The 27526-nt window shown below is 44.6% G+C and overlaps 1 protein-coding gene across 1 annotated transcript in view; it reads left to right on the top strand.

Annotated features, from left to right (window-relative positions):
* The window catches only part of STARD10 (StAR related lipid transfer domain containing 10), a 100467-nt gene extending 76010 nt beyond the window's left edge, over window positions 1–24457 (top strand). The window contains exons 3-7 of the mRNA XM_060771316.2: window positions 6992–7139; window positions 9912–10015; window positions 13519–13636; window positions 18491–18543; window positions 23595–24457. Of these exons, the coding sequence (XP_060627299.1) occupies window positions 6992–7139; window positions 9912–10015; window positions 13519–13636; window positions 18491–18543; window positions 23595–23825 (654 nt within the window). The 3' untranslated portion in view covers window positions 23826–24457. The remainder of the gene's footprint in view (window positions 1–6991; window positions 7140–9911; window positions 10016–13518; window positions 13637–18490; window positions 18544–23594) is intronic.
* The last annotated feature ends 3069 nt before the right edge of the window (window positions 24458–27526 follow it).

Genomic DNA, 27526 nt, shown 5'->3' with positions numbered 1-27526 from the left:
TACTGCATACATACATACCTAGAGGCCAATCCTTTCTATCTATACACTGCCCTCTTGTGGATGCATCTGAGTACTGCATACATACATACCTAGAGGCCAATCCTTTCTATCTATACACTGCCCTCTTGTGGATTTATCTGAGTACTGCATACATACATACCTAGAGGCCAATCCTTTCTATCTATACACTGCCCTTTTGTGGATTTATCTGAGTACTGCATACATACATACCTAGAGGCCAATCCTTTCTATCTATACACTGCCCTCTTGTGGATGCATCTGAGCACTGCATACATACATACCTACAGGTTAATCCTTTCTATCTAAGCACTGCCCTCTTGTGGATGCATCTGAGTACTGCATACATACATATCTAGAGGCCAATCCTTTCTATCTGTGTACTGCCCTCTTGTGGATGCATCTGAGTACTGCATACATACATACCTAGAGGCCAATCCTTTCTATCTATACACTGCCCTCTTGTGGATTTATCTGAGTACTGCATACATACATACCTAGAGGCCAATCCTTTCTATCTAAGCACTGCCCTCTTGTGGATGCATCTGAGTACTGCATACATACATATCTAGAGGCCAATCCTTTCTATCTATACACTGCCCTCTTGTGGATGCATCTAAGCACTGCATACATACATATCTAGAGGCCAATCCTTTCAATTTATACACTGCCCTCTTGTGGATGCATCTGAGCACTGTGTAATCCAAACCTAGAGGCTAATCCTTTCTATTTATATGCTGCCCTCTTGTCAAGGTATCTGAGCATTGCTTACATAGAAACCTAGAGGCCAATCCTTTCAATTTACACATTGCACTCTTGTGGATAGCCAATCCTTTCTATCTGTGTACTGCCCTCTTGTGGATGCATCTGAGCACTGCCTAATTCAAACCTAGAGGCTAATCCTTTCTATTTATATGCTGCTCTCTTGTGGATGTATCTGAGCACTGCATACATACATACCTATAGGAGTAGAAACAAACAAACAAACAAATAAACAATAGGCCAGTAGCTAATCCTTTCTAATGCCAGTTTTTACTTTTTGAAGCCTTCACCCAAAATTGAGTGGATTTTATAATTGAAACCCTGCAATGTTTTAAAGTTGGATAATGAAGATTATGTGTGCAAAATGTAGTCCAGATCCATCCAGACATGTAGGGGCCTTTGTGGATCAAACCTACGTACATACATGCTTTGACTTTTATATAGACAGTTACACGGATAGCAGGGTGAGACCAAAGCAACCCTCCAGGTGATACATTACTACAACTTCCATCATCCACGGCAAATGCAGTCAACAACACACGAAGTGGGCTGGGCTCATTCCTGTCTCTTGAACATAGCTAAAATTTTCAGAAAATACATCTCAAGTTTATTTTTATCAGAAGCACTCAAAACATCAGGAGTAAAAATAGAAGCTGTTAATCCTGAACACAAGTTCACACGTCGAAAGGTGTTGCAACACCTACAATTGGACGTTTTTTATGGTGTGTGGATTCATTGGAACTCAATGGGAAAGAAAGAGTTCCTATTAACAGGACCAACTGATCGCAGTGAAGCTAAGCAGGGCCAACCCTGGTTAGGAAATGGGTGGGAGACCGCCAGCAAATCCATAAGCAAAATTTCCGTGGAAGGGACTGACGGAACGACATAGACAGTCCTTCATTTCAGAGAGGTTACATTAAATGAGTCAATGGGCTTTGAATTAGTGCTGATATACTAAATTGCTGCGGATTTACTGTGTCCTTAGGTCAGGTGATTGTGGTGAAGGTCATGCATGTTGCTTATGGCTCCAAGAGCAGGAACGTATCTTGAAGGAGACTGGAAATGATAGAAATGCATTACAGAAAACTAGGACATATTGAATTGGGATCCTGTTCATGGCCTATGTATCTAGAAGAGGTGCCATATGTGATCCCTGGTGTCCAAGTCTGATTGCCTTCCAAGTGCAGGGTCTTGGCGGTGCGTCCGTAGGTGACTGTAGAGACGTATTCTGGACCCTCATCTTCTTCTGCTGTGAGGACATTGATTCCCTGGTGGAAGGCAGTCTTGACAAGGGTTGGCTTGAGGCTCCTCTTTCCTCCTGACACGTTCCTCCCTTCCACCATCCATTCGTGCTTCTTCAAATTCTGCAGCACTGCTGGTCACAGCTGACCTCCAGTTCCAACGCTTGAGGGCCAGGGCTTCCCAGTTCTCTCCCAGTGTCTCTGCCACAGTTTGTAAGGTTGGCTTTAAGCCCACCTTTCCATCTCTTTTGCTGCCCACCAACATTCCCTTTCCTATTCTGTCACTCCTTCCCACCTGCTACTAAGGAGGCTGTCGAGGTCCTGAACTGGTGCCTGGCCGCTGTGACGGTCTGGATGAGGGAGAACAAATTGAAATTGAATCCAGACAAGACAGAGGTCCTCCTGGTCAGTCGCAAGGCCGAACAGGGTATAGGGTTACAGCCTGTGCTGGATGGGGTCGCACTCCCCTTGAAGACGCAGGTTCGCAGCTTGGGTGTGATCCTGGATTCATTGTTGAGCCTGGATCCCCAGGTTTCGGCGGTGACCAGGGGAGCATTTGCACAGCTTAGGCTCGTGTGCCAGCTGCACCTGTACCTCGGGAAGTCTGACTTGGCCACGGTAGTCCACGCTCTGGTTACATCCCGTTTAGACTACTGCAATGCTCACTACGTGGGGTTGCCCTTGAAGACGGCCCGGAAGCTTCAATTGGTCCAACGTGCAGCAGCCATGATACTAACAGGAGCGGGACGCAGGGAGCATACAACCCCCTTGTTGTACCAGCTCCACTGGCTGCCGATTTGCTACCGGGCTCAATTCAAGGTGCTGGCGTTGGCCTATAAAGCCCTAAACGGTTCCGGCCCAAGATACCTATCCGACCGCATCTCGACCTACGAGCCCACCAGGACTTTGAGATCTTCCGGGGAGGCCTTGCTCTCGATCCCACCTGCCTCACAGGCACGGCTGGCGGGGACGAGAGATAGGGCCTTCTCGGTGGTGGCTCCTCGGCTGTGGAACACCCTTCCCGTGGACATCAGACTGGCTCCTTCCCTGATGATATTCCGCAGGAAATTAAAGACGTGCCTGTTCAAGAAGGCGTTCGAACAAGAAGTGCAATGATTGGTAATGACAATAGGAATGGAACAACGGAAAATGATACTGGATTGCGGTTTGGACGATGAGACGACGCGGAATGGCTTTTGTAGTAATTATGATGTTAGGTTCTTGTGGGTTTTTTCGGGCTATAGAGCCATGTTCTAGAGGCATTTCTCCTGACGTTTCGCCTGCATCTATGGCAAGCATCCTCAGAGGTTGTGAGGTCTGTTGGAATTAGGACAATGGGTTTATATATCTGTGGAATGGCTGGGGTGGGGCAAGGAGCTCTTCCCTGCTGCAGTTAGGTGTGAATGTTTAGCTGATCACCTTCATTAGCATTTGAAGGCCTGCCTGAGCCTGGGAAAATCTCTTGCTGGGAGGTGTTAATCTGTGCCTGGTTGTTTCCTCTCTGCTGTTTTGCTGTTGTAATTTTAGAGTTTTTTAATACTGGTAGCCAGATTTTGTTCATGGTCTCTTCCTTTCTGTTGAAATTGTCCACATGCTTGTGGATTTTAATGGCTTCTCTGTGTAGCCTGACATGGTGGTTGTTGGTGTGGTCCAGCATTTCTGTCTTCTCAAATAATACGCTGTGGCCAGGCTGGTTCCTCAGGTGCTCTGCTATGGCTGACCTCTGGTTGAAGTAGTCTGCCGTGCCTTTCATGTTCCTTGATGCGTGTCTGGGCAATGCTGCGTTTGGTGGTCCCTCTGGAGACTTGTCCACAGCTGCATGGGATATGGTAGACTCCTGCAGAGGTGAGAGGATCCCTCTTATCCTTTGCTGAACGTAGCATTTGTTGGATTTTCTTGGTGGGTTTGTAGATTGTTTGTATGTTGTGTTTCCTCATCAGCTTCCCTATGCGGTCAGTGGTTCCCTTGATGTATGGCAGGAACACTTTTCTGCCATACATCAGAAAAAATTATGATGTTTTTTGATGATGATGTATTTTGTTAATGCTGGACTGTGGACTATTTTAGATTGTGTCTTGTAATTTGCACCCTGTCCTCGCTATGTTGTACACCGCTGTGAGTCGCCCCTGGGCTGAGAACAAGCACAGTAAACAAACAAACAAACAAACAAAAAATAAATAAATATTCTTGAGTTGATAGTAGATTAACTGCTTTGGGAGACAGTGATCTTTGAACGTTCGAACAATGTGGCCTTCAGTCCAGCAGAGTTGATGGCAGAGGATCATGGCTTCAATGCTGGCGGTCTTTGCTTCTTCTTCCAGAACACTGACGTTTGTCTGCTTGTCTTCCCAAGAGATCAGCAGGATTCTTCGGAGGCAACACTGATGGAATCGCTCCAGGAGTTGCATGTGACATCTGTAGACAGTCCACATTTCAGAGACGCTTAACAGGGTTGGGAGGACAATAGCTTTATAGACAAGACCATTATTATTATTATTATTATTATTATTATTATTTATTAACTTTATTTGTACCCCGAAGGACTCGATGCGGCTTACAAAGGCCAAGGCCTCAAAACACAACATAACGATACACAACCTAAAGCAAATTAAAAACAGTTAAAGCAATATTAAACAATACTCCAAGACACAATAAAACTGGACCGGGCCAGAGTAATGGGTACAGATTAAAAGTGCTGAAGTGACAGGTGATATGTAAGGATTATAGGGTCTCCCTATGGATGTCCCGATCCTCAAACACTCTCTGCTTTACTCAGAAGAATGCTGTATTTGCAGAGCTCAGGCGGTGTTGTATTTCAGTGTTGACATTGACTTTTGTGGAGAGGTGGCTGCCAAGGGAGTGGAAAGGATTATTATTATTATTATTAAACTTTATTTGCACCCCGCTAGCATCTCCCGAAGGACTCAATGCGGCTTACAAGGGCCAAGGCCTCAAAACACAACATAACAATACACCTAAGGCAAATTAAAAACAATTAAAGCAATATTAAAACAAGAAAACAACAAGCAATAAACGATACACCAAAAACACAAAAGAACTGGGCCGGGCCAGAGTAAAGGGTACAGGATTGAAAGTGCTGATGTGACAGGTGATATGTAAGGATTATAGGGCAAGTGCAGTGTGCAGTGTGCGGCAATCTTAATTCTACTAAAGTGCTTCTGGGACTTGGCGTTGGAGATTTCCTAATCTGGGAAGGCACATCGGAACAGCCAGGTCTTCAAGTTCCTTCTGAAGACTGCCAGTGTAGGGGCCTGTTTAAGATCTTTGGGGAGGGTGTTCCAGCGTCGGGGGGCCACCACGGAAAAGGTCCTGTCTCGTGTCCCCACCAAACGCGCTTGCGACGCAGGCGGGATCACGAGCAGGGCCTCTCCAGATGAGCGTAGTGAACATGTGGGTTTGTAGACGGAGATGCGGTCACGCAGGTAGGCTGGTCCCAAACCGTTCAGGGCTTTGTAGGTAAGCACCTGCACCTTAAATTGGGCTCGGTAGATAAGCGGCAACCAGTAGAGCTCCTTGAACAGGAGGGTTGACCTCTCTCTGTAAGGAGCGCCAGTTAACATCCTCGTTGGACCAGTTGGAATTTCCAAGCCGTTTTCAAGGGCAGCCCCACGTAGAGCGCATTACAATAGTCTAATCTAGAGGTGACCAAGGCATGGACCACCCCGGCCAGATCAGCCTTCACGAGGTACGGTCACAGTTGGAGCACGAAAGGATAAATATTTTCTAATGTTACACCATTATGCTGCATTTCCGGCCTTGCAGAGGGATTGGGAGGAGAGCAATGTCCAGTCTCGATAAAATAGTAAAGAGTAGAGACATCAGACTGGCAACCAAGATCCATTGCCCAGTCAAAGCCATGGTCTTCCCTGTAGTCACCTACGGATGTGGGAGCTGGACCTGAGGGAAGGCCGAGCGAAGGAAGAGAGATGCTTTTGAGCTGTGGGGTTGGAGGAAAGTTCTGAGAGTGCCTTGGACTGCGAGAAGATCCAACCAGTCCATCCTCCAGGAAATAAAGCCCGGCTGCTCACTGGAGGGAAGGAGACGAGAGACAAAATTGAAGTCCTTTGGCCACATCAGGAGGAGACAGCAAAGCCTAGAGAAGGGAATTATGCTGGGGAGAGTGGAAGGCAAAAGGAAGAGGGGCCGACCAAGGACAAGAGGGATGGATGGCATCCTTGAAGTGACTGGACTGACCTTGAAGGAGCTGGGGGTGGTGACGGCCGACAGGGAGCTCTGGCGTGGGCTGGTCCATGAGGTCACGAAGAGTCGGAGACGACTGAACGAATAAACAACAACAACAACAGAGGGATTGGCTGGTGCCTTTTGCTGAAAGAACACTTTGGTTTTCTCAATGTTCAGTGAGATTTTCATATGCTTCCGCAAAGGAGTTTAGAGTGGCTTGTGGGTTTTCTTCTGAATGAACACAGACTATGTTATCATCAGCATATTGGAGTTCTATAACAGACATTGTTGCGATCTTAGTTTTGGCTTTCAGTCTTCTGAGGTTAAACATCTTGTCATCTGTCCAATGGATGGTATCTGTGGTGCAATATCCTAATGATAACGATGGGGAATAAGGTTGGGGCAATATGTTATTCGACACCTGATTCCACTTTGAATGGGTCATTTTTGAAACCTTTGGGATGCACTAAAGGTGCATGTGTAATTCTATACTATTTCATAAATGTGGTTTTGCCCCACATCAACTGCCATGGCTCAGTGCTATGGAATTGTGGGATTTGTAGTTTGGATTAGTTATCACTCTGCTGGGAATATTAGCCCAAAAAGAAGAGTGTGCTGAGAAGGCCATGAGTTGCCATTTCCTCTCCCTTTTTCACACTTAACTGAGACTCAATAATGATGATGATGATGATGATGATGATGATGATGATGATGATAGTAGTGGGCTTTCCCTATTAACGGGCCCCTGCCTCCCTCTTTCTCTCCAGTGCAGGATGGACTGCAAGGACGTTTCGGCGGAGACCCTCTATGATGTCTTGCATGACATCGAATACAGGAAAAAGTGGGACACCAACGTCATTGAGACCTTCGACATTGGAAAGCTGACCGTCAACGCCGATGTTGGCTACTATTCCTGTGAGTCACTTGCCTTGGGAAACTATAATTTCCATGCATCCATAGCACTGAGCCATAGCCGTTCATGTGAGGTTGAAATTGCATGTACAATACAGCGGAGATGACGTTTTAAATGTGTCTGAATTAATTGGAATGGTAGAGGATTAATTCAGACTGTCCTTGTGCTGTCATGCGCTGGGCCTGTGAAAGAGTCTGTAGACAGGATGTGTTTCTGAATGCCCAACGAGACGTCAGGGGTGCCTCAGCTGAGAGGCCTTTCGGATTTCCCCACACAAAGTTCTTTTAAAGACTTAGAAAGTTCAACAAAGTTTTTATTGTTGCCTAAATCTTCAATAAATCAAACAAATACTTCAAGGTTTTGAATCAACTGGTGGCTTGCTTAAATCTTGTTCACAAGGGACAGGCAACTTTCTTCATAAACTGTTTCTTCCTCCTACAAGGGAAATCTTTGACCCCTCCCTGGGCAATCTGGCTTAAACTCTGCTGGCATGGGCCCTTACACCCGGTCCAAATTGCGTTATGGTTGCCAGGAGTGGTCCTTACCAAACAGAGTCCTTTAGTAGATTTCCAAGAGGAAAGAAGGCTTTCAATTCCCAGCGAAGGCTGGCTGTAAAACCATGGAGCTCTATTTCTCCAGCAAAGAGCTTGCTGTAGAGTTGTGGAACTAAATTCCCCAACAAAGGCTATGCTGTAGTTCTCTGTAGAGCTGTGGGACTGGAATGTGTCCAGAGGAGGGCGACTAAAATGATCAAGGGTCTGGAGAACAAGCCCTATGAGGAGCGGCTTAGGGAACTGGGCATGTTTAGCCTGCCCAGAAGGCTGAGAGGAGATATGATAGCCATGTATCAATATGTGAGAGGAAGCCACAGGGAGGAGGAGGGAGCAAGCTTGTTTTCTGCTTCCTTGGAGACTAGGACGCAATGGAACAATGGCTTCAAACTACAAGAGAGGAGATTCCATCTGAACATTAGGAAGAACTTCCTGACTGTGAGAGCCGTTCAGCAGTGGAACTCTCTGCCCCGGAGTGTGGTGGAGGCTCCTTCTTTGGAAGCTTTTAAGCAGAGGCTGGATGGCCATTTGTCAGGGGTGATTTGAATGCAATATTCCTGCTTCTTGGCAGAATGGGGTTGGACTGGATGGCCCATGAGGTCTCTTCCAACTCTTTGATTCTATGATTCTATGACTGAATTCCCCCCCAGCAAAGCTGTAAAAGACGAAGTTTTCTACAGGTGGAACTGATTCATGTCCTGAACAAAAGGCTTCTCTGTGTGAACTGAACTAGAGGTCTCCTTTTCCCCTCCTTAACCCAGAAAAAGGGGTGGAACTAAAGAACATAATGATAATTGATGGGTCATTGGCCCTATGATTGCAAACCAAGGGAAGCCACCTTATTGCAAAATGCATGGAACTTTGGAATACATGCAAACACTTAATAGAAAGGAAAAGAAGTTGGAGCTCCTGGTACCAGCCAGGCATGTAGCCAGGAGGGGGGGGCTTGGGGGGGCTTCACCCCCCCCCCAAATTCTCATGGTGGTCCGCGAGAAGGCCTTACTGGTACATGATTTAAATTGTTATGTTTATTCATATCATGATCTGATCACCATACTCAATATATCCCATATGCATGGGGGTATTGGGGTAATGATACAAAAGGTTTGCTAGCGTAGACCCTCTTTCACTCGGACTCAGCCCCCCCGCCCCAAACCAAACTCAGCCCCCGCCCCCCGAGCCAAAATCCTGGCTACGGGCCTGGTACTAGCACAGTCTTTGCAAAACAGGAACACAGTTGGAGTGTATAGTATTGTACTCCTCAAAAAGTTCTAATTAGTCCTATGCAATCAATGAAAAAAAACATTTCAATACTCATTACAGAATTAGGGGGTGGGAGGAAAATTATTTACGAAATTGGCGGGGTCTGTATCGTAACTATAATGAGTTAACCACTTTTTTGTTGCTTTTCGTTAAGTAATTGTGCCAATGGGAAGACTTCAGGGGTGTCTTTCTCCCTCATTGTTGGAGCTATTGCTGTTTTGAAACCACACGCTTGCTGTGCCCAGACTGGAGAGTCTGACTGCTAACATTGGTTATGGGCCCAGCACAGCGGAAGCGTGCTGGGCCCATAACCAATTGTTAGCAGTCAGACTCTCCAGTCTGGGCACAGCAAGAACATTATAATACTAATACAAACACATTGAAAAACATACATACATATGGGATACCTATAACTACTCTGACAATTGCCACAAAACTTGCTATGATTATAGAACACGTCCACCACTGTTAACCCACCAAGTTTCAGAATGTCTCACTCATTCATGATTTTTTTACAAACAACATTTTTTTAATGCTTAAGTGGCTGAGGGGGAAAAGGAAAGGGCCCGAGGCCAGGAATTGTGGGAGTTAAAGTCCAAAACACCTGGAGGGCCAAAGTTTGCTCATGCCTGATCTACACTGTGGAATTGATGCAGTTTAAAGGTAAGTCCAGTCATGTCTGACTCTGGGACTCTGGTGCGCATCTCCATTTCTAAGCCGAAGAGCCAGCGTTGTCCGTGGATGCCTCCAAGGTCACGTGGCTGACATGACTGCATGGAGCGCCTTTACCATCCTGCCAGAGCAGTACCTATTGATCTACTCACATTTACATGTTTTTGAACTGAAAGGTTGGCAGAAGCTGGGGCTGACAGCGGACGCTCACACCGCTCCCTGGATTCGAACCTGCAACCTTTCGGTCAACAAGCTCAGCGGTTTAACCCACTGCTTGTCCTTCCGCAGGGCGGTGTCCGAAACCCTTGAAGAACCGAGACGTCATCACGCTGCGCTCTTGGCTGCCCATGGGCAACGACTACATCATCATGAACTACTCCGTCAAGCATCCGGTGAGTAGCGGAGAAGGAGGACGTCTACACTGTAGAATTAATGCAGTTTGGTCCCACTTTAACTCCAATGGCACAACACTATGGGATCCTGGGATTTGTAGTTTGGTGAGGCTCAGAACCTTGCAAAACTGCAACCTAAACATGGGCAGTTCAAAGCGTTGTCCAACTGCATTAATGTAAATAAACATAATAATAAACATAATAATGATGATGATGTTGTGGAAGGCTTTCACGGTGGGAATCACTAGGTTGCTATGAGTTTTTTGAGCTGTATGGTCATGTTCCAGTATCATTCTCTCCTGAAGTTTTGCCTGCTTCTTCAGAGGTCTGTTGGAGGTGAGGCAAGTGGAGTGTATAATGTCCAGAGTGGGAGAAAGAATCCTTGTCTGTTTGAAGCAAGTGCAAATGTTGCAGTTAGCAAGCTAGATTAGCACTGAGTAGCCTTGCAGCTGCAAAATCAATCAGTGAGGGTATCTGCATAGCCTGGCTGTTATTGCCTGGAGGAATACTCTGTTTGGGAGGTGTTAACTGCCCTCTGCTGTAGCTGACTTTTCTGGTTGGATTAGTCTGCAATGCCTACAGCAGAGCACTTGATGGACCAACCTGGACATGGAATATTATTTGAGAACAGAGAAATGCTGGACCACTCTGACAACCATCATGTCAGAGACACAGAAGCAATTGAAATCCATAAGCAAGTGGACATAAGCACAGGATTGGGCTGTGGCACAGCTAGTTAGTGGCTAGGTGTTTTAAACCACTACTGACTGAGAGGTCATGAGTTCAAAGCCAGCCCAGGTCGGAGTAAGCTCCCGACCATTAATAGTCTAGCTTGCTGTTGACCTAAGCAGCCCGAAAGACAGGCAGACAAGAGTCCTTTGTCCCACCCTGGTCATTCCACAGAAATATAAACCCTTTTTCCTAGTTCCAACAGACCTCACTACCTCTGAGGATGCTTGCCAGAGATGCAGGCGAAACGTCAGGAGAAAATGCCTCTAGACCTTGGCCATATAGCCCGAAAAAACCTACAACAATCCAGTGATTCTGGCCATGAAAGCCTTCGACAATACACAGTTGTATCTGTCAAGTAGGAAATTTTGTTGTTCATTCATTCAGTCGTTTCCGACTCTTCGTGACCTCATTCTTGCAACCAAGGGCAAGATGGATGGATGGCATCCTTGAGGTGACTGGATTGACCTTGAAGGAGCTGGGGGTGGTGACGGCCGACAGGGAGCTCTGGCATGGGTGGTCCATGTGGTCACGAAGAGTAGGAAATTTAGGTACCGCTTTATGCAGGGAGACTAATTTAACTAATTTACAACACCATAAAACCTTCCAGCAGCGTGCGTAAGAATGAGGAAGTACTCCATCAAAGACTCGGTGTCACAAGTGGTCGGTGAAGTGACATCTCTCTGTGTGGCCGGAATCGAGCATACCCTCATGAAGCCAGAAAAGCTGGAATGTTAAATGGCTTCTATGTCTGTCTATATGTGTTGTATGTCTATGACATTGAATGTTTGCCATGTATATGTGTGCATTGTAATCCGCCCTGAGTCCCCTTTGGGGTGAGAAGAGCAAAATATAAATCCTGTAAATAATAAATAAATCATGAAAATGAACAAAATCTGGCAACCAGTGTTTTAAAAAAACACCAGAATCAAGACGGTAAATAAGAAACACCACTTGGAAGCAGGAGGACTCCAGACAGCAAGCAATCAAGTGCCAGTTAACACTTTCCAAATAGAGGATACCTCCAGGCAACAAAGTCCAGGCTACCTCTAAGCAGATATCCACCCTGATTGACTTTGCAGCTTTAAGGCTATTCAATGCCAATCAAGCTTGTTAATTGCAACACTAACACTTGCTTCAAACAGACAAGGATTCTTTCTCCCACTCTGGACATTATTCCACAGGTATATACACACTCCAATTGTCTCATTTTCAACAGAAATGGCACAACCTGGGGATCACAACCAGACACAGTGAAGACATCTGCCCTTGCGCTATGCTACTCTGCTGCTGAGTACGCATGCCCAGTGTGGAACACATCTCACCACGCTAAAACAGTGGATGTGGCTCTTAATGAGACATGCCGCATTGTCACGGGGTGTCTGCGCCCTACACCACTGGAGAAATTACACTGCTTAGCCGGTATCACACCACCTGACATCCACCGGGAAGTAGCAGCCAATAGTGAAAGGACCAAGGCAGAGACATTTCCAGCTCATCCCCTGTTTGGGTATCAGCCAGCACGTCAATGACTCAAATCAAGAAATAGTTTTCTAAGATCTACAGAGACACTCGCTTGAACACCTCAGCAAGCAAGAGTCCAAAAGTGGCAGGCTCAAACCCAGAACCTCAACCAATGGCTGATACCAAATGAGAGACTCCCCCCTGGGCACACAGAAAACTGGGCGACTTGAAAGGTGCTGAACAGACTGCGCTCTGGCACCATGGGATGCAGAGCCAACCTCAAGAAATGGGGCCACAAAGTGGAGTCCACGACATGCGAGTGTGGAGAAGAGCAAACCACTGACCACCTGCTGCGATGCAACCTGAGTCCTGCCACATGCACAATGGAGGACCTCCTTGCAGCAACACCAGAGGCACTCCAAGTGGCCAGATACTGGTCAAAGGATATTTAATCAACTACCAAGCTTGCAAACTTTGTGTTTTGTTTGTTAAAAAATGCAACATAACTGTTTGGTTTGCCCCTGACATGATAAATACATTTCCAACAGACCTCTGAACAAACCATTAAGCTTCATTTCTATGGGAGGGACATCCTGCAGTATTCAAGAGAGATATTCAAGAGAGATATTGACAAGCTGGAATGTGTCCAGAGGAGGGCGACTAAAATGATCAAGGGTCTGGAGAACAAGCCCTATGAGGAGCGGCTTAGGGAAATGGGCATGTTTAGCCTGAAGAAGAGAAGGCTGAGAGGAGACATGATAGCCATGTATAAATATGTGAGAGGAAGCCACAGGGAGGAGGAGGGAGCAAGCTTGTTTTCTGCTTCCTTGGAGACTAGGACTCGGAACAATGGCTTCAAACTACAAGAGAGGAGATTCCATCTGAACATTAGGAAGAACTTCCTGACTGTGAGAGCCGTTCAGCAGTGGAACTCTCTGCCCCGGAGTGTGGTGGAGGCTCCTTCTTTGGAAGCTTTTTAACAGAGGCTGGATGGCCATCTGTCAGGGGTGATTTGAATGCAATATTCCTGCTTCTTGGCAGAATGGGGTTGGACTGGATGGCCCAGGAGGTCTCTTCCAACTCTTTGATTCTATGATTCTATGATTCTATGCAGTACATTTTGCAATTGTTTTTTAGTGACTATCTCATTGAGTCTCAACCAGTTCAGAAACAAATCAAGTTTCTGGAATATAACAACTACTTTCAATGTTGGAACCACACAATTAAACAAGAAATAACACTTTCAAACCAGGAACAGAACAGTTTTCAAACTTTATGGGACTTTTCTGAGTCAATTAATCTCTTTTCAGAAATACCCTCCTCGGAAGGACATGGTGAGAGCCGTCTCCATCCAGACCGGCTACTTGATCCAAGGGAAAGGAGCCAAAAACTGCACCCTCACCTACCTGGCGCAGGTAGACCCCAAAGGTGAGTCCGGCTCATTTGCATCACACACACCCTTGTCCTCTCCTTCCGTATGACTTAGAATGCATCTACACTGTTGCCTTAACCCGGTTTGATATCATTTTAACGGCCATGGGTCAATGTTATAGAATCCTGGGTAGAGGAGGCTAACACAATGCAATTCAATGCACTGACTCTAAGCTGGAAGGTGAACAGAGGAAGAGGGAGACTAGAAGGCCTGGAGACCATGAATAATCCCTCTGAGGAGTGTCTTAAAGAGCTGGGTCTGTTCAGCCTGCGGAAGAGGAGGATGAGAGGAGGCATGAGAGCCATGGATAAATATGGAAAAGGGTGTCCTAAGGAGGAGGGAGCAAGGCTTGTTTTCTGCTGCCCTTGAAACTAGGACTCGGAGCCATGGGTTCAAATTCCAGGAAAGGAGATTCCACCTGAACATCAGGAAGAACTTCTGACTGTAAGAAGAGCTGTTCAGCAGTGGAACTCTCTGCCTTGGAGTCCAGGGGAAGCTCCTTCCTTGGAAACTTTGAAACAGAGGCTGGATGGTCATCTGTCAGGAGTGCTTTGACTGTACTTTTCCTGTATGGCAGAAGGAGTTAGACTAGGTGGCCCACGGGATCTCTTCCAACTCTATTATTCTATGAATAGCTGTACCCGTCACGCATTGCTGTGGCCAACCTTTCCTCCCTCTTTCTCTCCTTTCCTTCCTTCCTTCCTTCCTTCCTTCCTTCCTTCCTTCCTTCCTTCCTTCCTTCCTTCCTTCCCTTTTCTTCTTTCCTTCTCTCCTTTCTTCCTTCTCTCCCTCTTTCCTTCCTTTTTTCTTTCCTTCTCTCCTTCCTTCTCTACCTCTTTCCTTCCTGACAGATTAGAGAGATGGGCCAAAACTAACAAAATGAAGTTCAACAGTGACAAATGTAAGATACCCCACTTTGGCAGGAAAAACGAAATGCAAAGATACAGAATGGGTGACGCCTGGCTCGAGAGCAGTACGTGTGAAAAAGATCTTGGAGTCCTCGTGGACAACTAGTTAAACATGAGCCGACAATGTGATGTGGCAGCAAAAAAAGCCAATGGGATTTTGGCCTGCATCAAGAGGAGCCTAGTGCCTAGATCTAGGGAAGTAATGCTACCCCTCTATTCTGCTTTGGTTAGACCACACCTGGAATATTGTGTCCAATTCTGGGCACCACAATTCAAGAGAGATTTTGACAAGCTGGAATGTGTCCAGAGGAGGGCGACTAAAATGATCAAGGGTCTGGAGAACAAGCCCTATGAGGAGCGGCTTAGGGAACTGGGCATGTTTAGCCTGAAGAAGAGAAGGCTGAGAGGAGATATGATAGCCATGTATAAATATGTGAGAGGAAGCCACAGGGAGGAGGGAGCAAGCTTGTTTTCTGCTTCCTTGGAGACTAGGACGCAATGGAACAATGGCTTCAAACTACAAGAGAGGAGATTCCATCTGAACACGAGGAAGAACTTCCTGACTGTGAGAGCCATTCAGCAGTGGAACTCTCTGCCCCGGAGTGTGGTGGAGGCTCCTTCTTTGGAAGCTTTTAAGCAGAGACTGGATGGCCATCTGTCAGGGGTGATTTGAGTGCAATATTCCTGCTTCTTGGCAGGGGGTTGGACTGGATGGCCCATGAGGTCTCTTCCAACTCTTTGATTCTATGATTCTATGATTCCTTCCTTTTCCTTTTCCTTCCTGTTTTCCTCCTTTATTCCTTCTCTACCTCTTTAGTTCCTTCCTTCACTTTTTGCTTCCATCCTTCTTTCTCTCTTTCCTCCCTCTTTCCTCCCCTCTCTTTTTTCTTTCCCTCTCTCCTTCCTTCTCTACCTCATTCCTTCCTCCCTCCCTTTTCCTTTTCCTTCCTCTTTCCCTCCTTTCTTCCTTCTCTACTTCATTTCCTTCCTTCGCTTTTTGCTTCCATCCTTCCTTCTCTCTTTCCTCCCTCCCTCTTTCCTTCCCTCCCTTTTTTTCTTTCCTTCTCTCCTTCCTTCTCTACCTCTTTCCTTCCTTCTTCCCTTTTTTCTTTTCCTTCTTCTGTCCTTTCTTTCTTCTCTACCTCTTTCCTTCTTTCCTTTTTCTTTTCCTTCCTCTTTCCCTCCTTTCTTCCTTCTCTACCTCTTTCCTTTCTTCCTTCACTTTTTGCTTCCATCCTTCCTTCTCTCTTTCCTCCCTCTCTCTTTCCTTCCCTCCCTTGTTTCTTTCCCTCTCTCCTTCCTTCTCTACCTCTTTCCTTCCTTCTTCCCTTTTCCTTTTCCTTCCTCTTTCTTTCCTTTCTTCCTTCTCTACCTCTTTCCTCCCTCCCTCCTTTTTTCTTTTCCTTCCTGTTTCCCTCCTTTCTTCCTTCTCTACCTCTTTCCTTTCTTCCTTCACTTTTTGCTTCCATCCTTCCTTCTCTCTTTCCTCCCTCTCTCTTTCCTTCCCTCCCTTGTTTCTTTCCCTCTCTCCTTCCTTCTCTACCTCTTTCCTCCCTCCCTCCTTTTTTCTTTTCCTTCCTGTTTCCCTCCTTTCTTCCTTCTCTACCTCTTTCCTTTCTTCCTTCACTTTTTGCTTCCATCCTTCCTTCTCTCTTTCCTCCCTCCCTCTTTCCTTCCCTCCCTTTTTTCTTTCCTTCTCTCCTTCCTTCTCTACCTCTTTCCTTCCTTCTTCCCTTTTCCTTTTCCTTCCTCTTCCTCTCCTTTCTTCCTTCTCTCCCTCTTTCCTCCCTCCCTTCTTTTTTCTTTTCCTATTTCCCTCCTTTCTTCCTTCTCTACCTCTTTACTTTCTTCCTTCACTTTTTGCTTCCATCCTTCCTTCTCTCTTTCCTCCCTCCCTCTTTCCTTCCCTCCCTTTTTTCTTTCCTTCTCTCCTTCCTTCTCTACCTCTTTCCTTCCTTCTTCCCTTTTCCTTTTCCTTCCTCTTCCTCTCCTTTCTTCCTTCTCTCCCTCTTTCCTCCCTCCCTTCTTTTTTCTTTTCCTATTTCCCTCCTTTCTTCCTTCTCTACCTCTTTACTTTCTTCCTTCACTTTTTGCTTCCATCCTTCCTTCTCTCTTTCCTCCCTCCCTCTTTCCTTCCCTCCCTTTTTTCTTTCCTTCTCTCCTTCCTTCTCTACCTCTTTCCTTCCTTCTTCCCTTTTCCTTTTCCTTCCTCTTCCTCTCCTTTCTTCCTTCTCTACCTCTTTCCTCCCTCCCTTCTTTTTTCTTTTCCTTCCTGTTTCCCTCCTTTCTTCCTTCTCTACCTCTTTACTTTCTTCCTTCACTTTTTTGCTTCCATCCTTCCTTCTCTCTTTCCTCCCTCCCTCTTTCCTTCTCTCCCTTTTTCTTTCCTTCTCTCCTTCCTTCTCTACCTCTTTCCTTCCTTCTTCCCTTTTTCTTTTCCTTCTTCTTTCTCTCCTTTCTTCCTTCTCTACCTCTTTCCTTCCTACCTTTGCTCTTTGCTTCCATACTTCTTTCTCTCTTTCCTTCTTTCTTTCCCTCCCTCTCTCTTTCTTTTTTCTCCCCTTCCTTCCTTCCTTCCTTCCTTCCTTCCTTCCTTCCTTCCTTCCCTCCCTCCCTCCCTCCCTCTTCTCTTTTATTGGTATTGCCATTTAGCTTTTTGGGATTTTTAAGTCCTTTCCACTGTTTTTTTGGGAGGGGTTTTATGAGTGATGGTCACTCGTTGGTCTGTTAGGGGTATAGTGTCCAAATTCCTTGTCAATTTGTCTAATGGTTTTTGAGTTATGTTAATCCCACAAATCATAGAATCACAGAATCAAAGAGTTGGAAGAGACCTCCTGGGCCATCCAATCCAACCCCATTCTGCCAAGTAGCAGGAATATTGCATTCAAATCACCCCTGACAGATGGCCATCCAGCCTCTGTTTAAAAGCTTCCAATGAACATTAGATTTCTATTTATCTAGATTCTATGATTAAACCTTGCGAAACTACAACTCCCCATATTGCATAGCATTGATCCATGGCAGTTAAAGTGGGATCAGGTCGTAGTGCAGATGTACCTGCATATTGCCCTAAGTCATTGCACAACCACATTTTTATTGTTCATTTCTCATGCTGGTTGTGTTAATTCGCTGTTATTTATGGAACTTGTTTGTGTTGTTTGTGAATTTTTAAGTACTTGATTTGATTTTTTTTTTTACTGCTGTTTATTTCTATTTCTTTTCTTTGTAAGAAGTCCCATCAGAGAGAGAGGGCGGGTTATAAAGTAGTAGTAGACCACATCTGGAATATTGTGTCCAATTCTGGGCACCACAATTCAAGAGAGATATTGACAAGCTGGAATGTGTCCAGAGGAGGGCAACTCAAATGATCAAGGGTCTGGAGAACAAGCCCTATGAGGAGCGGCTTAGGGAACTAGGCATGTTTAGCCTGAAGAAGAGAAGGCTGAGAGGAGATATGATAGCCATGTATAAATATGTGAGAGGAAGCCACAGGGAGGAGGAGGGAGCAAGCTTGTTTTCTGCTTCCTTGGAGACTAGGACGCAAGGGAACAATGGCTTCAAACTACAAGAGAGGAGATTCCATCTGAACATGAGGAAGAACTTCCTGACTGTGAGAGCCGTTCAGCAGTGGAACTCTCTGCCCCGGAGTGTGGTGGAGGCTCCTTCTTTGGAAGCTTTTAAGCAGAGGCTGGATGGCCATCTGTCAGGGGTGCTTTGAATGCAATATTCCTGCTTCTTGGCAGAATGGGGTTGGACTGGATGGCCCATGAGGTCTCTTCCAACTCTTTGATTCTATGATTCTATGATTCTATGAGTAGTAGTAGTAGTTGTTGTTGTTGTTACCCACAAATTCTGTATATATGTTCCTCTTGCAGCCCATACTTTTGTGCTCTTTATCCCGCCTTTACATCATTCGTAAAACCCGCTTTCTCTTTCGTGCAGGGTCTTTGCCAAAATGGGTAGTGAATAAATTGTCTCAGTTCCTGGCACCGAAGGTGAGTCCGGTCTCGACTTTGCTCCTTTTCCTCTCTCTAGTCTACACTCTGCAGCATTAATGTATTGCCGAAGGCTTTCATGGCTGGAATCACTGGGTTGTTGTAGGTTTTTTCGAGCTATATCGCCATAGTCTAGAGGCATTCTCTCCTGACGTTTCGCCTGCATCTTTGGCAAGCATCCTCACTACTTCTGAGGATGATTTCCATAGATGTAGGCAAAACATCAGGAGAGAATGCCTCTAGAACATGGCCATATAGCCCGAAAAAACCTACAACAACCCAGCATTAATGTAGTTTGACACTGCTTTACGTGCCTTAGTTCACTGCTATGGGAGTTGCTTTTTTACAAGGTATTTTGCCTTCATTACCCATGATTATTATTTACCAATAATCCAGGGAAGTCCTGCTCCCCATAATCTATTCTGCCTTGATCAGACCACATCTGGAATACTGTGTCCAATTCTGGGCACCACAATTGAAAGGAGATGTTGACTCTAAGCTGATATAAAACTACAACTCCCACGATTCCACAACTTTTAGCCATAGCATTCAAGGAGGTGTCAAACTGCATTCATTCCGCAGCGTAGACGCACCCAATGTGTGTGTATGTTGGGTCAACGTGCCCCACTTTTGTCCTCTTTCAATGTCCACAATCGATGGAGAGATTACCTGGATGCAGCCAAGGCTCTCCGGTGACGCATTCTGTTGCAGCGTAACGTTGCTTTTCCATGCGCGCGGTGCTTGATTAATTCCCTCCATTGCCTGGGATCGCATTAAACCTTTGGCCCACAATGGCACCGGGGAGGGATTGGCGTCATCCGAAGTAATGAGACCTACATTTAATTAAAATAGCACACGAAAGAACAAAACACAAGGTAGGAACGGAGAGGTTTAGGTTTGCTGACTTGACTCAGCGTATTGGGTTTCCAGTGACAAGAGGAGATCCAAACAATAGCAGGGACCTCTGGCTGGGTGCATCTCCATCAGGCCTGGGCAAACTTGGGCCCTCCCTCCAGGTGTTTTGGACTTCAACTCCCACCATTCCTAACAGCCGGTAGGCTGTTAGGAATGGTGGGAATTGAAGTCCAAAACACCTGGAAGGCCCAAGTTTGCCTAGGCATGAGATAGATGGATTGTTAAGAATTATTGAAAACTTTGCAGTGGTACAGAGTTTTTTTCCTGGTACCAGATGACACGAGGGTATAACTTACCTACCTATCTTTCTGTCTGCTTATCCACTCATCCATCCATCTATCCATCTCTCTAGATGGATGGATAGATAGGTAGGTAGGTGGGTAGAAGGGTAAGGAAAAAGATGGATATATGATTCCTATGAATAACTTGGATAGGTAGGTAGATAGAACAGTAAACAGGTAGGAAGGTAAGTAGATAGGTAAGAAGGTAGATGGATGAACACTTAGGTGGGTAGATAGATAGATAGATAGATAGATAGATAGATAGATAGATGGATAGATAGGTAAGAAGGTAGATGTATGAATGTTTAGGTGGGTGGGTAGATTGATAGATAGATAGATAGATAGATAGAGATAGGAAGATAAGTAGATAGGTAAGAAGGTAGATGGATGAACACTTAGGTGGGTAGGTAGATAGACAGATAGATAAACAAGTAGGAAGGTAAGTAGATAGGGCAGATGGTAGATGGATGAATGCTTAGGTGGGTGGGTAGGTAGATAGATAGATATAGGTAAACAGGTAAGCAGGTAAGTAGATAGGTAAGAAGGTAGATGGATGAATGTTTAGGTGGGTGGGTAGATTGATAGACAGACAGACAGACAGACAGACAGATAGATAGATTGATAGATAGATAAACAAGTAGGAAGATAAGTAGATAGGTAAGAAGGTAGATGGATGAATGCTTAGGTGGGTGGGTAGGTAGGTAGGTAGGTAGATAGATATAGGTAAATAGGTAAGCAGGTAAGTAGATAGGTAAGAAGGTAGATGGATGAATGTTTAGGTGGGTGGGTAGATTGATAGACAGACAGACAGACAGACAAATAGATAGATAGATAGATAGATAGATAGATAGATAGATAGATAAACAGGTAAGAAGTTAAGTAGATAGGTAAGAAGGTAGATGGATGAACACTTAGGTGGGTAGGTAGATAGACAGATAGATAGATAAACAAGTAGGAAGGTAAGTAGATAGGGAAGATGGTAGATGGATGAACACTTAGGTGGGTAGGTAGATAGACAGATAGATAAACAAGTAGGAAGGTAAGTAGATAGGGAAGATGGTAGATGGATGAATGCTTACGTGGGTGGGTAGGTAGGTAGGTAGGTAGGTAGGTAGGTAGATAGATAGATATAGGTAAACAGGTAAGCAGGTAAGTAGATAGGTAAGAAGGTAGATGGATGAATGTTTAGGTGGGTGGGTAGATTGATAGACAGACAGACAGACAGACAGATAGATAGATAGATAGATAGGTAAACAGGTAAGAAGTTAAGTAGATAGGTAAGAAAGTAGATGGATGAACACTTAGGTGGGTAGACAGACAGACAGACAGACAGATAGAGGTAGGTAGGTAGGCAGGCAGGCAGGCAGGCAGATAGATAAGATTTGTAGGAAGAGAGATGGTAGGTAGGTAGGCAAGTAGATGGGTAGGAAGAGAGATGGATGGATGATTTCTATGACTAATTCAGACAGACATATCTATATATATATATAGATAAAAATGTATGTAAGTAGGAAGGTAAATGGATAGATAAATTGATAGGTGAATAGATGGATAGATAGATAGATAGATAGATAGATAGATAGATAGATAGATAGATAGGAAGGTAAGTAGATAGGTAAGAAGGTAGATGGATGAATGGCTAGATAGATCGATAGACAGACAAATAGATAAATAAATAGAGGTAGATAAATAGATAAGAAGATCGGTAGAAAGAGAGAGATGGAAGATAGACAGGCAGAATGGTAAACAGATAAGAAGGTAAATAGATTGTTAAGAAGGTAGATGGATGAAGAGCTAAGTAGGTAGGTAGATAAGATAGGTAGAAAGAGAGATAGAGGTGGAGGATGGATGGATAGATGGATGGATGGATAGATAGATAGATATATAAGAAAGGTATGTAAGTAGGAAGGTACATAGATAGATAAATGGACAGTTAAATAGATAAATGGATGGATAGATAGATAGATAGATAAACAGATAAGAAGATAAGTAGATAGTTAAGAAGGCAGATGGATGAACAGCTAAGTAGATAGGTAGATAAGAAGATAGGTAGAAATAGAGAGATAGAGGTGGAGGATGGATGGATAGATGGATGGATGAATAGATACATAGATAAGAAAGGTATGTAAGTAGGAAGGTACATAGATAGATAAATGGACAGTTAAATAGATAAATGGATGGATAGATAGATAGATAGATAGATAGAGATAGACAGATAGACAGATAAGAAGATAAGTAGATAGTTAAGAAGGTAGATGGATGAACAGCTAAGTAGATAGGTAGATAAGAAGATAGGTAGAAAGAGAGATAGAGGTGGGGGATGGATGGATAGATAGATAAGAAAATTATGTAAGTAGGGAAGTACATGAATAGATAAATGGATAGGTGAATAGATAAATGGATAAATGGATGGATAGATAGATAGACAGAATAGTAAACAGGTAAGAAGGGAAGTATATAGGTAAGAAGGTAGATGGATGAATGGCTAGATAGGCAGACAAACAGATGATGATAGATAGATAGATAGATAGATAGATAGATAGATAGATAGACAAACAAATAGAGGTAGGTGGAAAGAGTGACATGGAAGATAGATGGAAGATAGATAGATAAATAGATAGATAGATGGACAGAATGATAAAAAGAAGGTAAGTAGACAGTTAAGAAGGTAGATGGATGAATAGCTAAGTAGATAGGTAGAAAGAAGATAGGTAGAAAGAGAGATAGAGGTGGAAGGTGGATGGGTGGATGAAGATAGGTAGAAAGAAGATAGGTAGAAAGAGAGAGAGAGGTGGAAGAGGGATGGGTGGTTGGATGAAGATAGGTAGAAAGAAGATAGGTGGAAAGAGAGAGAGAGGTGGAAGGTGGATGGGTGGATGAAGATAGGTAGAAAGAAGATAGGTAGAAAGAGAGAGAGAGGTGGAAGAGGGATGAGTGGTTGGATGAAGATAGGTAGAAAGAAGATAGGTGGAAAGAGAGAGAGAGGTGGAAGATGGATGGATGAGGATAGGTAGAGATAGGTAGAAAGAGAGATAGAGGTGGAAGATGGATGGATGAAGACAGATAGAAAGAAGATAGGTAGAAAGGGACATCAAGGTGGAGGATGGATAGATGATTGGATGGATGAAGATACGTAGAAAGAGAGATAGAGGTGGAAGATGGATGAATGAAGATAGGTAGAAAAAAGATAGGCAGAAAGAGAGATAGAGGTGGAAGAGGGATGGATGGATGAAGATAGGTAGAAAGAGAGATAGAGGTGGAAGAGGGATGGATGGATGGATGAAGATAGGTAGAAAGAGAGATAGAAGTGGAAGAGGGATGGATGGATGAAGATAGGTAGAAAGAGAGATCGGTAGAAAGAGAGATAGAGGTGGAAGATGGATGGATGAAGATAGATAGAAAGAAGATAGGTAGAAAGGGACATCAAGGTGGAGGATGGATGGAGATAGGTAGAAAGAGAGATAGAAGTGGAAGATGGGTGGATGGATGAATGAAGATAGTAGAAAGAAGATAAGTAGAAAGAGAGATAGAGGTGGAAGATGGATGGATGGAGATAGATAGAAAGAACAGGTAGAAAGGGACATCGAGGTGGAGGATGAATGGATGGATGGAGATAGGTAGAAAGAGAGATAGAGGTGGAAGATGGATGGATGGATGGATGGATGGATGAAGATAGGTAGAAAGAGAGATAGAGGTGGAAGAGGGATGGATGGTTGGTTGGATGGATAGATGGGTAGATTTCTATGAGTGACTCAGACAGAAAGACAGACAGATAAATCAAGCAGCAGGTAGATGAGGTCAGAAGGCCTGCGTGCCTGCTGTTAACCCTTTCCTGGACCCCCTCCCCACTTTCAGACCATGAAGAAGATGCACAAGGCCTGCCTGAAGTACCCGGAGTGGAAGCAGCGGCACAACCCGCCTTTCAAGCCCTGGCTGTTCCCGGAGCAGAACACGCTGTCCCCGCTCTCGCTCTCAGAGCTGGCCATCCAGCACGCCGACTCCCTGGAGAACATCGACGAGAGCAGCCTCTCCGAGGAGGCCAAGGACGAGCGGGGAGAGGCCAGCGATGAGGACAGCGTCAACTGACCGACTGCCCCTTTGCCCATGGCTGCGGGTGTCGACCCACCTGCCTGGGCACCACCCCCTTTTTATTGGGTTTGTGTAAGCGTTTGCGTTTTTCCAAAAAAGAGAGAGAGAAAGGCTTGATTCCCCCCAACACACTTTGGCATCTCTCGCACTCGGGGCCAGGGCTGGTGGCGCAGCAGAGGGAAACCTTTCTGCAGATTGGAAAAGTCCTGCCATTCTTCAAGTGCTCCCTCTTTCTGGGGTCCAGCACTGACTCTCTTTGTGCACATTCTCTCTCGTCCTCCTTTCCAAAATTCCTTTCTTTGTTTCTTCTTTTTGCAATGGGAGATGGTGGTGGGTTGGAAGGGGAACCATGAAGACCTGCTCTCTTCGCTCCTGGGGGTTTGGAAAGAGGGAAACAGGCCCCGCTTCCTATCCATGTTGTTCTTCTCTTCCGAAATGAATCCCCCAGGTTTGGCTTCCATGGGAACCTGGCTGGGATTTCCCCATTCTCTGCAATGATCATGCAATTCCTTCTGAATTAAGAATTCTTGAAAACGTTGCAGCAGGAGCAGAGTTCATGACTGGCACCAAACTAAACAGTGGCATAAATTATCTATCTATCTATCTATCTATCTATCTATCTATCTATCTACCTACCTACCTACCTACCTGCTTGTCTGTCCGTCTATCTGTCTGTCTGTCTGTGTATCTATCTATCTATCTATCTATCTATCTATCTATCTCTACCTACCTAACTACCTACCTATCTACATACCTACCTACCTACCTACCTGGTTGTCTGTTTATCTATCTATCTATCTATCTATCTATCTACCTACTTATCTACCTACCTGCTTGTCTGTCCATCTATCCACCTACCTACCTGTCTGCCTACCTACCTGCTTGTCTGTTTGTCTATCTGTCCATTCATCTATCCATCTATCGATTTACCCCTCTATCCATTCACCCATTTCTCTATCATATCTATCTATCCATCTATCTATCATTTACCTGCTTGTCTACCTACCTACCTACCTACCTGCTTGTCTGTTTGTCTATCTATCTATCTATCTATCTATCTATCTATCTATCTATCTATCCTTCTATCTATCCATTCATCTATCCATTTACCCATCTTTCCATCCACCCATTTTTCTATCATATCTATCTGTCATATCTATCAATCTCTATCTATCTATCTATCTATCTATCTATCTATCTATCTATCTATCTATTTACCTATCTATGTGCATATCTACCTACCTACCCATCTGCTTGTCTGTCTACCTACCTACCTACCTGCTTGTCTGTTTGTCTATCTATCTATCTATCTATCTATCTATCTCTATCCATTCATCTATCCATCTATTCATTTACCCCTGTATCCATCCACCCATTTCTCTATCATATCATATCATATCATATCATATCATATCATATCTATCTATCTATCTATCTATCTATCTACCTACCTACCTACCTACCTACCTATCCACCTGCTTGTCTGTCTACCTACCTACCTGCTTGTCTGTTTGTCTATCGATCTATCTATCTATCTATCTATCTATCTATCTATCTATCTATCCATTCATCTATCCATTTACCCATCTATCCATCGACCCATTTCTCTATCATATCTATCCTATCTATCTATCTATCTATCTATCTATCTACCTGCATATCTACCTACCTACCTTCCTTCCTACCTACCTGCTTGTCTGTCTGACTATCTATCTATGTCTGTCTATCCATTAATCTACCCATCTATCCATTTGCCTCTTTATCCATCTACCCATTTCTCTATCTTATCTATCTATCTATCTATCTATCTATCTATCTATCTATCAATCTATCTATCCATCCAACCATCCAACCATCTATCCATCCAACTATCTAACCATGTATCCATCTAACTAACTATCTATCCCTCTATCCACCCACCTACCTATCCTTCTCTCTACCCCTTTATCCATCGGGGCTCCGGAGTGTCTTCAGGCGTCTGCGTCTCTTGGGCTTCTCTGTCTCCTCGTGTCTCCTTCCTTCCTGCAAAACATCCCCCCCCCCCCCTGAAAACTTCTATTTTGTCCTCTGGGCTGGAATATTTTTGGACTGTTCTTGAAATCTCGGGTTTGATGACTGTTTTGTTAAAGGGGTTTTTTGCTTCCCTGAAGCTCCTCTTTTGCATTTCTTGGGGATTCAAAGGGAGGGGGCTTTCATACCTTGTTACTGGAGGTGTTTATTTAGAAATAAAAGGAATTCAATGAAAAACAAAAGCGTGTTGGCATTCTCTTTGCACCTGAATGCAGCAGCATAGCCTTCAATTACGGTCAATTCTACAATTAATTCTACAGTGTACACCCACCCCCCTTTGTGGTACTATAACTCCCAGGATTCCATAATAAGGATCCATGGTAGTCAAAAGTGTTTTAAACTGCATTTCCATACAAAAGATGCATTTTGGGAGATCTCAAACTTTGTAGGATTTTGGCTGCAAAATAGCCAGACCTTGAGGCTCCTGAGAGTTGTAGTTTTGAAGTCAATCTAGACTTTAGGGGGGTCAACTCCGAGGGGAGAGGACCCTTAGTTCCCACCAAAGAGGGAACGCTGCCTTGGCAAGCCTTCAGAGAAGCCTGATTCTGTTGCAACCCAGAGCAGGAAACGAGGCCCTAAGATAACTATCCACCACACTTGACTGTGAAAAAACAATCCTTTTTTATTGAAGAAAAATGGTTACAAAATAAAGGAAAAATGCAAGTCAAAAGCCACAGCAAAATCAGCAAACATGAATGTCCATGAACAAGATCAAAACCCAAAGCCACACTGTAAAATACTGGAACCTGTTAGCTATCCACTAACCATACTTGGTGTCCTAGAAATCTTTCAAGACGATGGCCAGGGAAAGTGGGATAACTGCCAAGGTCTTCATCAATCTGAAACGATGCCTGAACTGAGAAAGTCAGCCCGGCAGAAGGCACTTAAAGCCGAGGAATTGGTTTCGTGAAACGCCCCTCTGCTTTGAAGCCGTTGTTTGTATTTCTTTTAATCTGGAAGACCTTCGCAAGCTGAGTGATTCACTCCTGTCTTGCCACCAAGAAAATCCAACAAATGCTATGTTCAGCAAAGGACAAGAGGGATCCTCTCACCTCTGCAGGAGTCTACCGTGTACCATGCAGCTGTGGACAAGTCTACAGAGGGACCACCAAACGCAGAGGCCAGACACGAATCAAGGAACATGAAAGGCACTGCAGACTACTTCAACCAGAGAAGTCAGCCATAGCAGAGCACCTGAGGAACCAGCCTGGACACAGCATATTATTTGAGAACACAGAAATGCTGGACCACTCTCACAACCACCATGTCAGGCTACGCAGAGAAGCCATTGAAATCCACAAGCATGTGGACAATTTCAACAGAAAGGAAGAGACCATGAAAATGAACAAAATCTGGCCACCAGTATTCAAAAACTCTAAAATTACAACAGCACAACAACAGAGATGAAACAACCAGACACATCTTAACACCTCTCAACAAAAGATTTTCCCAGGCTCAGGCTTCAAATGCTAATGAAGGTGGTCAGTTGAAACATTCACACCTAGCTCTAGCAGAGAAGAGCTTTTTGCCCCACCCCAGCCATCCCACAGATATATAAACCCATTGTCCTAATTCCAACAGACCTCACTACCTCTGAGGATGCTTGCCATAGATGCAGGCGAAACGTC

Source organism: Anolis sagrei, chromosome 3, assembly GCF_037176765.1.
Source record: "Anolis sagrei isolate rAnoSag1 chromosome 3, rAnoSag1.mat, whole genome shotgun sequence".
In the NCBI taxonomy this organism is placed as follows: Eukaryota; Metazoa; Chordata; class Lepidosauria; order Squamata; family Dactyloidae; genus Anolis; species Anolis sagrei.
Note: the sequence above shows the minus strand (reverse complement) of the source record. Positions and strands in the feature narration are given on the sequence as shown.